The 12,052-nt window shown below is 43.1% G+C and overlaps 1 protein-coding gene across 2 annotated transcripts in view; it reads left to right on the top strand.

Moving 5' to 3' along the window:
• Positions 1-12,052, top strand: part of LAMA4 (laminin subunit alpha 4) — a 576,642-nt gene that overhangs the window by 280,167 nt on the left and 284,423 nt on the right. For both annotated transcript variants that reach the window (XM_069607855.1, XM_069607854.1), the window contains exon 12: positions 3,957-4,124. In XM_069607855.1, coding sequence (XP_069463956.1) covers positions 3,957-4,124 — 168 coding nt within the window. The remainder of the gene's footprint in view (positions 1-3,956; positions 4,125-12,052) is intronic.

Raw genomic sequence — 12,052 nt, 5'->3', positions numbered from 1 at the left:
CAGATCTTATACATTCAAAAAGGCAATTGGTCTTATGTGCATGGGACTGTGCCCAGCTCAAAGCAGTGTCATCCTTTTCTGCCCATTGTATTTTCCCTTTCGGGAGAGAGTGTTTGAGTACTGAACAAGGGGGAGTTTTGGTAACATTTCTTGCAAATACTCCATTATACAGCAGATTTCATCAGTAACACTAGTTACATTTAGTGCAATAGCTCATTAAACTGACCCACTTTGGTCAACAAAGTGGTCCACTTTCACCAAAAAGACTGGCCTGCAGCAGGATGTTGGGCCCGCCTTTCGGGCCTCGCCCTGTTGCCCTATAGGCCAGTTCGTAACTGAGCGCCAGCGTACATAAACTCTTCCTTTCCGAAATTGAACTTATCATGAATCATAAATGGCCAGCTGATACATTACCTCTCACCCTTAAGAGACTACAAGACTTCCATCTATTTGATTTTGTTTTTTAATTAACTTACATTTTAGTGCGTGTGCTAGGCATTTTACAATGTTCAAAAAGAGAGAACTATATGACCACTAAAAGGACGTAGGAGCCACAGGCAGACCATATCTCAACCATGGGGGCTCAAACGACAGTCTTCTGTGGTCAATTTTTCAGCTAAGTTCGAAATTGGGTATTCCTCACATTTGCCGAAATACCCTTTTACCGATTTCTTTTGGCCACATTTCTCCCACATGGTTGCTGGGAGCGCATTTCACAGAGATGGGCCCTTGAAGAGACCTTTGTGAATCACCCTGCTCCCTTTTTGGCACAAATGTGGAGATTTGCTGGAGTATCTCCTCCTTTGCTAAAAATAAATAAATAAAAGTTTTAAGAATCCGGCCCAAAGTGTTCGACCCTGTGCACTCTGCAGTCAGACCAGGCTACAGCAATGGAGCAGCACGGCTGGGCATATGAGAGAACTGGGTATGGTTGGAAGACGAGGGACACGCTCACATTTCCCCTGCACCTCAACCTGCGAGATGCATTTTACATCATCTTATCAGACCGATTGTAGTCAAGCAGAGGGTTATTGGATCACACATTTAGGTGCTCAACTAACTAACTACTTAGTGATCCAAATATGGGTGTTGTTCAAAGCCTTAAAATAATGATGGTCCTCTTCTGGAGCCTTCTGTAGATGAAATCAAACTATTAACCAATAAACGTAGAAATGTACTTTTACAAACTGTCTTTCTTGTACCTTGCTTTGGGTTTAAAAAAAACGGACTTGCCCTTTTTTATTAATGTTTATGTGGCCAATAAACAAAATACCTCCAATATAAAGTTATTCAAAGTTAAAAGAAATTCCTGCAGGCAGTCCAAAACTAGCAACGGACCTAAACTATGGTTACCATATAACTGCGGGTCTTCCCATTACAATTTGTGAATTCCTTTTTTAGGGCATCGACCAGAAGTACCCAGAGGAGAAGAATTACAGAGATTCAAACAAAAAAGATTGAAGCAAATATCCGAGTTTAAAGATTTTTAAAGGCACTATCCAACACTTTCCCATACTATTCTAGGACTGGAGTTTGTTTATATAATTGCACTGGTCCTAAAATGTGTTGGGGAGGGTGTTTAGTGCTTTGAAAAAACAATATCGAGGCCCCCTCGATGCTATTTCCAGTGATTAAATGGCATACAACCATTCAGTTCCTAGTTGAATCCAGGTCAAGTCAGGTATCCAGGGACAGTCATGCCCCATTTACAGGCCTTCTCCCTGGCATAGGTGCATTTGCCTAAAGTTTTGTTTCATATGCATAGTTGTTCTCACAGCCATGCCGGAAGGACCAGCGCTGTTAAGCAGATTACAAGGAAATGGAAGTTGGTCTTTTGATCATTTTATTTTTGATCGAATCCTTTTTCCCAAATGTTTCTGCTTGAATTTTCTGACCAAAAATGTAGATTGTAAATTAGGGTGAGGCAATATTGGTGGGAGTGGGTGGGGGGCATGTAGGGGCAGTGGAGGTTTTGGGGATTCTCTCCCAACCATAAAAATATTGGAGTAAAACTATCCGAGACAACAAATTTGATTAGAATAAAACGACCAATTGTCATACAATCAGATGCATGACTTTGTGCAGTAATGCGCAGATACACTAATTCACATCGTAGAGTAATACCACTACTGTTTTCTTCCTTTCCTATGGGCTTTTCCTCATGTACAAACTACCCAAAGGCAGTTCCTTGGACAGTGTTCTGTAATTCAAATTCTGAAAAATAAATAAATATAGGTTATACTCTTCAGATGAATACAATGAAGACCAACGTGCTCTGTTGCAAACTGGTATCATCTCAACCATCTGTTGGCCTATGACGCTTCAACAGATATCTGTGTTTGCAAAACAAGGGCTTCTGGGAGTCCCTCTACAAGCACGAACAGGGGCCATTGACCTGTTCTTGGGTGGATGGCCCGTAGGAGTGTCTCAACCAAGTCTTTAGCTCACTGTCCCTTTCACATAGGAGAAATATCCCTGCATACCGGCCTTTGTCCTGCCCAGGGGCAGTCCAGCACCGAAATGCTAGGCAATTCTCCTCTCAACAAGAGTACCAACAGCAACCCCAGACAAGTGATTCGGCTTAGTCGGGCCTCATCGGTGAGGTGGAGCTGTGCCTCCCTATGAACAGTGAGCAAGGGTTCCACGTCTGTATTCACCTGGTAACTGAGGGTGAAACCCAAAGCTACTTAATATGCAAAACAAGGGGCTTCTAGGAATCCCTCTACCACCACGAACGCGACCCATTGACCTGTTCTTGGGTGGATGGCCCCCCGGAGAGTCTCAACCAAGTCTTCAGCTCACTGTCCCTTTCACAGAGGAAGAATATCCCTGCATATTAGTCTTTGTCCTGCCCAGGGGCAGTCCAGCACTGAAATGCTAGGCAATTCTCCTCTGAACAAGAGTACCAACAGCAACCCCAGACTCGTGTTTCAGCCTAGTCGGGCCTCATCAGTGAGGTGGAGGTGTGCCTCTCTAAGAATAGGGAGCAAGGGGTCCACGTCTGGATTCCTCTGGTAACTTAGGGTGAAACCCAAAGCTACTTAATATGCAAAACAAGGGGGTTCTGGGAGTCCCTCTACCAGCACAAACACGGTTCTTCAACCTATTCTTGGGTGGCTGGCCCCTAGGAGACTCTTAACCAAGTCTTTAGCTCACTGTCCCTTTCACAGAGGAGAAATATCCTTTTATATCAATCTTTGTCCTGCACGCGGCAGTCCAGCACCGACATGCTAGGCCATTCTCATCTGAACAAGAGTACCAACAGCAACCCCAGACATTTGTTTCAGCCTAGGTGGGCCTCATCGGTGAAGTGGAACATTTCAAATTTTCATTTTGGTGCTAGATACACATCAAGTGCCCATACCATCCCGGCAAACCTGCCAGAGATGTGTGAGCTACAGAAACTCCTGTTGCCATATGTCCTTTTGGCTGCTATATATATCATGCCACGTATGCCATAGCTCTGCATTCATCATGCTCTTCATGTTTTTCACTAGTGATGATCCTGTCTCTTGTTCAAACCAAAGGCAACATTGGCCAAGTTCACAAAACTGTGATGCACGCCTCCGCATTTGCATAAACTGCTGCTCAAAACCATAACCATAATTCTGCAAGATCCTCTCCACCGCACTCGGAGGCCATGTTAAAAAAATGTCTCTTATGTACACCTAGAAATCGAGGCCTCTCAAATCTCCTTTAGTGTAAAGCCTTTCACCAGACTTGCCACGATTTGCGTCCACCTATTCAGCAAAAGTCTTATTAGGATTGCAGGTGCAAATGAATCAAAGTATGCTAACTTACCAAACTGCGCGGTGGGCTCATCGAACGACCCTGTACATACATACTAGCGAATTATAAAAAGGTTGACTATGATCAGCACGTCGTAAGTACAGCAGCGGGGTTATAATTAGGGTACACAAGGGTAGAGTAAATGTATGTTTCTTTTTCCTCCTCAGAAACCCTGGCAAAATTGGAGTATTATGAAAGCCTGCAGGGCGAGGTGAACCCCAGAGAAGTTGCTCGAAAGATGGTCAAAGCCGAGGAGATGCTGAAGGAGATCCGACGCCGTGCGTTCACCCTCCAGGGTCAATTAGCCGATGCCGAGGCCAAGGATGCACAAGAGCGTGAGTGTTCTTATCTCCTTTATTTCTCTTCATGTATCCCTTTCATGCAGGATCCAAAGTATTGCAAAGCTACACCCAGATGTAATCAGGAGGAGTAATTGAATCATTCACTAATCACACTGTTGGGAGCCATATGTAGTAATGACCATGTTGTTCTCCAGTACTAACACGGTGCATCTGGAAATAAGTGACTGCCTCGAATGGCGGCATCAATATTACTTATAACAAGTTGACACTGATCTGTCAAAGCCCTAATCCCCATTTCACTAATCACAACACATGGTTGGCTGATGGAAATTCAAACCCATGGGTGCGTAATCACTTAGATCACATAGACTGTACAGATTTCTGAACTAATAGGTATTAGCATACTGTAGCTATTAAAATATTGACAATTGAAGGATTCAGTCGTACAGAGTAGCCATGATTTGGCTCTTCCAGTGTTTTGGCCTACATCTCCCATCAGCCCTAACCAACATATTACGCAGTGAGGAATCTTGGGAGTCATAGTCCTAAACTTCTTGAGAGTCACAAGTTGCAGGCAATGAAAGGTTCAATGGATGGGCAGAGATTTTATTTAGCACAGCTTTGGAGATACCTCTTTGTCTAGGGGATTCCCTGGTTTTAAGGCTCGTATGTTGCATTCTGTGACATGTCAATATGAATTTATGATGTGCCTAAAAATGCCAGAATTTACAGAAAATGGCCTTAATGCTATTTTCCTCATATGTTTATTAAACAAGAGTGTTCATGAAGTAGTGATTTTAGATGAGGAATGTATGCAGTGGTGTGTCTGCATTATTAGCTTGGGTGGGATTTAGAATTCTCATATTTAACAGATGCTTTGCATGTGGACATGTATACACAGGCAGCTTGCCCATGATGGGTGAAGGGGTGCTGAACCACTACCTATAGGGAGGTGCCAAGCTACCCCACTGAAAATACAAAGCCCTTCCTCAGCTGCAGAACGCTGCTCAGCGAGAGTTTCTGAGCTGGCTTTAGCTTTGCAGGGAAAGGCCATGCACGGTCAGGTTTTGTTTTGCTTCCCCAAACGTGCACAGACCATTGATGATGCTTAGTAGGGTCCTGCTGGGCCAAATGAACTAGGGGGCACTCCAGTGCCTCCCTCCACATTTGAAGGACCTCAGGCGAGAGATGGTGGCTCTCTGGTTCCATCACTGATGTGCAGGAAGCTCTCACTACTTCCTGTTTTCTTTTTGCATGCTGGGAGGGAGCAAGTGGGCTATCCTGGGAGGCAGCAAGATGCCGAGGGGGCTGCAGTTGGCACAGTGGCTGCAGGTAAGAAAAAAGTATGTATGTATGTATGTGTGTTTGCGTGCATGCAAGGGTTTGTGTCTGTAAGTATCCATTTTATTGAGAAAGTAAATATTGTTTGGATGCACGTGTGACTGAGAGTGAATGTTGTATGGGTGCGCATGTAAATGAGAGAGTCTTTGTGCTTTAATAATGTTTGTGGTTGCATGTGTGCTGGGGTACAGGCCTCCAATTGGGGTGTACAGCCTACATTGGTGCAGCTACAATGTTTACTGACATTCATATTAAAGCCAACATGATGAGTATTCTTATGTGGCCATACTGGCCTACAGCGGTGAAGCCAGTCTAGACATACTTTACTTCAGACATACTTTACTTGGTGCTACGGTATTTCAGGTGTTTACTATTTTATGTGAGTAGACTGGCATATATTATTGCATCCAGTATGGACATTTATGGACACAGCCAGCTTGAAAATGTTTTTTACACTGACATCTATTGGATTTGTTCATGCGTGGACCTACAAAACCGACATTTGCCAACATTTTCACAGAACGTGTGCTGTAAAATGCACCATTATTTTAACATTTTCTCACAGGAAAACTTTTCTCCCTCAGCCCCCTTTCATTTGTTTGGGCACCCTTGGTACGCTTGGTCAGTCATGGTTATTTATGGGATGCATTTAAGCATCTCCAATTAACAAATTCACCAGCCGCCACTACATACAGCTTACTGTTGTGGGGCAGAAGTGAAAACATTACTTCGCCTAACCAGCCAGCTTCATTACAAGGGGCCCAGATACATGTACGTAGATCTCCAGGGAGCTTGAGCAACCTATTATGATTATTTTATAATTGTAACAGTGCCAATCCCTTTGCTTTTGTGATAGCAACAAAACATTATACCTGTATGCTCCTTTCAACACCATAAACACGAAACACTTGCTTTGCGCCAGAAGGAGCGCTCAGGGGCAATGTGTTTCTCTTTGAAGCAAAACAAAATAGAGCAAGACAGGTCCGAAACCCGTCCCATGCTTAGTGACTGGTTCCTGGTATTAACTGCATTCTAAAGGTTTAATCAACTACTTTAATTTGTTTACAACTTCTTGTTGTAAATCCTGATGCTTTCACCACATTAGTCTGAAGAATGTGTTCACAATAAATACATTGTGCCCCGTAGTGAAAATGAAATTCATTACCCATGAGCCCACCCATTTCCTAGTGTATAATGGTCCTTGCCAGCTATTCAAGGATATTTGCACCTGGGGAAGGGCGCTGAGCCAATCAGATGGTGGGAACAACGGGCAAGAAAACACATGCTCTGCCTGCTGTTTCCATCCACCCCATGCATTTACCAGGGTGACGGCATCTTTTTCTGTTTTCTTCTAATTTGGGGAGGCAACAGGGAGCCTCTCAAAGTAAGGGATTGGTGAGGGGAACATACCTATATATAGAACATATAAGGATCAGTGCTTCATTTGCTACCCCTTGTCTGTAGGGCATACCTTGATCTACCTCTAAACAGATATAGTACTGATTATAGTGGCCAAAACATCAGTGGATTGGCTACTGCAACATTGTATGTTAGGTTGTCCCCTAACCTTGGACTTTTGACTCCTTAGCAGCACATACGAGAAACGAAACTCGTGTGGCTGAAGCCCGTCAGACTACTCTGCATGTTCCTAATTAGTCCATCATCGCTCATCGGCAGGCTATCAGCCAATGTATTCCGTTTGTAGTTGACCTTATGCCTGCTCACTTTCCTGGAACATTCAAGGGAGTGCGAGCACACCACTTTCTTAGCTTAAGGCTCTGAATAGCCTTTGTTTTTGACTTCTGAGTCACATGTGAAGAGACCACGAATGTGTCCATTTCCTCCTTCTATTACTGCTATTTGATTAAATGTATGCAAGGTGTTGTTGCTCCTCTTGGCTTCTAGAGAGTTACTCACTCTACCGCCTATGAACTATTTACCCTTTTAATTGACCAGCAGTTTGGCTCTCACATGTCTTAGTCTTCCTTCATTTATTAAGAACGTCCCACATTCGGAGCTTATCCATGTACTCCCTTTGTGTTTGTGCTTATCCGCCAAAATCGCATCTTCGCTCTGTGCCAACCTTGACTCATCGTTGGGTCTGGTCACGGGGCTGTTTTTCCACGTCTGCTGATTCTTACAGCCTTGGCCTGTCTCTGAGGTAGCTTAGTTAAATTCAACGTGAGCCGCTGTCCATTGTACTAATATTGCCGTCCCTGCAAAGTTATATATTCCTCTACAGCAAGATTCTATACGTTGTCTTTCTACGCTGTGTTACTTTGTAATTACAATTATTGGTCAGTAAGTTACTTCATCTTCTTTGGATCCATGATTACTCTAGCTTTAGGTTCATGATACGTTCAGTGCTTCAGTTACATTGTTACTTAATATTTTCATATCATTTCAACGTAGGTTCATATATCTTCTTAATGACACCCCTTTGTCCATGTCAGATTTCACTTTAATATCCGTCCATAATATTCATTGATGCATTCTGACATCTTGGCAGGTGACATCCTTCCATGTAGCTTTCTTCCATGCAACATCTTTCCACACTTTCAGTGAGAGAGTACATTCTGTATGGCTGCCTGAGTGCATAATATCTCTTATACACTTGATGTCGTAAAGCAACAATGCAGGGAGTCCCATCTATGGTTATTCTTCGACTGTTCCAATTTGACGGCGATGAAGGGGCGGGAACTGGCCAGAAAATGGTTACCTGCTCCTCTACAGTTTCTTAGTGCATCCCCTGGTGTTCTAGAAGGCAGACCTGTGATCTTCCGCAATCCGCTATTTATCATTACACTACATTGAGCTGCACCCTAAATCTGTGCCCCGTACAGCATAGCGGCATTGACTTTCGATCCTAACACCAGGAGGCCCTTATCCAATATGTGCCTCCCAAAATTATAGTAAAAACTAAGGAGGCCCTTTAAATCCCTTGATGCTTGCTTTGTTACCATCTTTATATGATCATTCAAGCCCCCACTTTCTGAGAACAGAAGACCCAAGTATTTGTATTCCTTCACTGCCTCAAGTAATTGTTTATTCAGACGCCAATGCAAAGCTGGTATCTTCTTGCCAAACACTAGTATTTTTGATTTAGAGAAGTTTAGCTGGAAGCCTAAATCTTTAAAGTATTGATTGGCATAATCGAAATTCCTCTGTAGACCTGCTTGCGTAAAATCGAACAGCGATGTATCGTCTATGTATAATAATGCACTGAACTTTACTCTGTTTAAACTAGGTGTGATAAGGCCATGGGTTGTAACATGTGGAGTAAAATCATAAAGAAAGAGAGTGAACAATAAGGGGGCAGTGGACAGCCTTGTTTTACACCCATATTGGTCAAGAAGCTGTCTGAATAATTATAGTTTAACCCTGATCTACCTCTGACTGAAGTATTGCCATCTAGCTCCAAAATTAGCTGGAGGAGACTTATCGAACCCCAGTCCCTCTAAGCTTTTCCCACATTCGCCTTCGATTTACTGAATCCAAGGCTTTAGCAAGGTCCAGTGTGGCGACATACAATCGACCCCCCCCTACTGCCGAGGTATTTCTCAACCAATAGGTTTAATATAAAACATTTGTCTATGGTTGAGAAGCCAGATCGAAACCCTGCTTGTATATCTGGGATTATCTTATTATCCGGTACCCATTCTTCCAATCGCTGAGCCAGGAAACCTGCAAATATCTTACATGAGGCATCCCTCAAAGCGATTGGATGATAGCAGTGTGGATCTTTTATATTTCCCTTTTTAAAAATGGGAATTATTAGCCTCAATCTCCATGATTGCGGTATCACAAAGCTATCAGTAATAGCGTTAAAGACCACCTGGAGAAGTCCGCTGAGTTGACAAAGACTTCTGGTCTCAGTTCATCTGGGCCTGCCACTTTTCCATTCTTTTAACCCCTTATTTGTGCCACTATTTCATCCATATTGAAGAAAGGGCCAAGTTGTGTTTCCCTATCAGGCAACAGCATGTGTTTACCTTGAGACGATTTAATAAAATAAAAATCATTGAAATGCACAATCCATTGGTTTGATGATATTCGGTCCTCAGACGCCTCAGCAACTCCTACAAAACCTCTTTTTACCATATCCCAAAATATTTGTGGTTGGTTTTCCCTAACAGACCAATCTAGCAGGACCCATTGCAGATCTATTCATTAATTATTTTTGTCCTTTAGCATATTTTATAGGCTATATTAAGGTACCACATCTATTTGTATTTGTATTTGTTTATTTATAACGCGCAAACCATCAGGCCCGGAGGCATCAGTGCGCAAATTGTACAGAGTTGCAGTAAGATACAGACAAAAATTACATAACAGAATTTACAGTAACAGCATATTAACCGTCTTTCTAATTACATATATTACATAAATTACAGTGCCACTAGGATTAACAGAGGATATACCCTAGGGTGTACAGAAATAGTAACAGAGGTAGCTGGCCAGAAATAGTATCAGAGGAAGCGGGCCAGAGTATGTAAGACAGAGATGCAGAGCATAACTTATTGCTGGTCAAAGAGCCAAGATTTGGTTTTGGTCTTGAAGGTGTTGAAGGAATCTTCAGCTCTGATAGTAGCAGGGAGGGTGTTCCATAGTTTGGAGGCTAAGACAGGGAAGCTGGTGCCCCCCGCTTTTTGAAGCTTAAACCTGGGGATCGATAGACAATGAGTCTGGGCAGTTCTTAGTGGTCGGGCGGTAGAGTGGCGAGATAGCCGACTGCAGAGGTAGATCGGGGCTTTGTTGGCCAGGCATTTGTGCGTGAGGGCAAATGTGCACAGGATTAATATACTCATGCAGAGAGGCCAGATGGAGATTCTTTTTAGAAAGACAGCAGTCTTTGTCAAACCATGGGGCGTTCGACCTGTTGCTAGTAGATTTAAATGAACCATTATTACAGCATCTATTGGCTGTATTATAAATATGTAGCAAAGTTTTAGCAAAATACATCCCTGTTTCAACATGACAATGAACCTTCAGCAGATTAGTACGCAACGGTATGGTTTCCACATTGTGTAGCAAAGATATCATTGCATGATGCTCAAATCTCTTCATGGGTAAAAGCTGCGTCCGAGTATCAGGATTGTTCACTTCGGTTCACAGTGTGCCCTCCAGCTGCCCGTTTAAGGTTAGCGGGTTATGGTCGCTCTCTGGGAGTTCTTGGATCTCAAACCCCTTCACCTTATGAAAATTAAAACAATCTATCAGACTGTCGTCCGTGAGAGTTCTCTTATGACTAGCCTTGAATGTAGGTTTCCCCTCTGCATCTACCATTCAACTCTACAAACCAATGGTTATTTATAAGTAGATAATTAAACAGCCCGTTGCAGAGAAGCTCCCCCTTACACCTCTGTCAGGGACTCCACACATGTCCTCTACTAGAAATTTATCTTTTGGGGTATTTCTATTCAGGACAGGTTTAGCGTTCAGATCTCCAATTAGTATCACCTCACCCTCTTCCACATTTATCCTTCCCCCTAAAGAAAAATAATTCAGGCCCAAGATCACCAGTTGATTTAAGATTGGGGTACATATATGTTTACTATCAATATATTTTGCTGGAGAAGAGGTGGGTGTTTACAGAGGGTCACTGCTAGAGCTACTGTGTTCCCAGAGTTATTTCTGTCAATTGAGGTGTTATATTGCTTCCTCACAAGTGTCACCAAGCCTATGCGCCATCTGTTAGAGCTTAAGCTCGTCACTTTCACCATAAATATCCTATATCTGGGAAAATAGCATTCCAACAGTCTACCATCGTTCAACCATGTCTCTTGCAGACATATCACATCGTAAGCACGCCTCCAGTCGCTTATTTTTAAGCACTGCAATGTTCCAGCTCACAATCTTTAACACCGGGACCCACTCGACCTTTGCGACTGTGTGGATGTACCTCGCCGCTGAGGTGTTGCTAAATCTTAAGTGGAGGGGTGCAAACTACATGACGAAAAACGTCTTCCTTTGCCAGCTTTGAGATAAACTGGATGTGCCAGGCTAGAGTGCGTTGGTAAAGTATTCAGATACATCCCAATCTGCTTACAATCACAGGCTTTTGCTTGTGCGGTCAACAACATGTTATCATTACCTTTCCTCTCCTGCTGAAAGCCATTGAGCAATTACCATTTACCACGTACATGACAGGTGTTGCATTTGGTGTCTTGAGTTACCATAACACCTTTCATACAGCGTCTAGACATGTAAAAACACATTGCCTTATGTATTTATTTGCCAGCCCAAAATGCACACTGCAACCCACACAATACGTACAATCGGACAGATTGTGTCAAGTTGGAAAAATATGTAACGATAAATCATTAAGTTCCAAAATATCTAGCAGAGCTTTAATCAGAGCCCTTTTACGGGTATTTTTCCTCCTATGGTTTGGCCTTTAAAGGTACTTATAACATTTGTTTGTCTCCAGCCTTCTAGGGCATCTGCCGGTTCGGCAGCCAACCGCCCCCTCGGCCTCCTGTTCTTGGGTGCGACTCAATTTGTCTCTTTGAGATGATTGGCTTGTGCCACATTGCGATTTAGGGTTTCCCACATTCATGTCTTCCTGACCCGGCGTCTTCTCTTTTCCGTTCTGATTAAGCTTAACTGAATTTAAATTG

Source organism: Ambystoma mexicanum, chromosome 4q (genome assembly GCF_040938575.1).
Source record: "Ambystoma mexicanum isolate Mex_15411 chromosome 4q, UKY_AmexF1_1, whole genome shotgun sequence".
NCBI classification, from domain to species: Eukaryota; Metazoa; Chordata; class Amphibia; order Caudata; family Ambystomatidae; genus Ambystoma; species Ambystoma mexicanum.
This window is presented reverse-complemented; position numbering and strand designations above follow the sequence as displayed.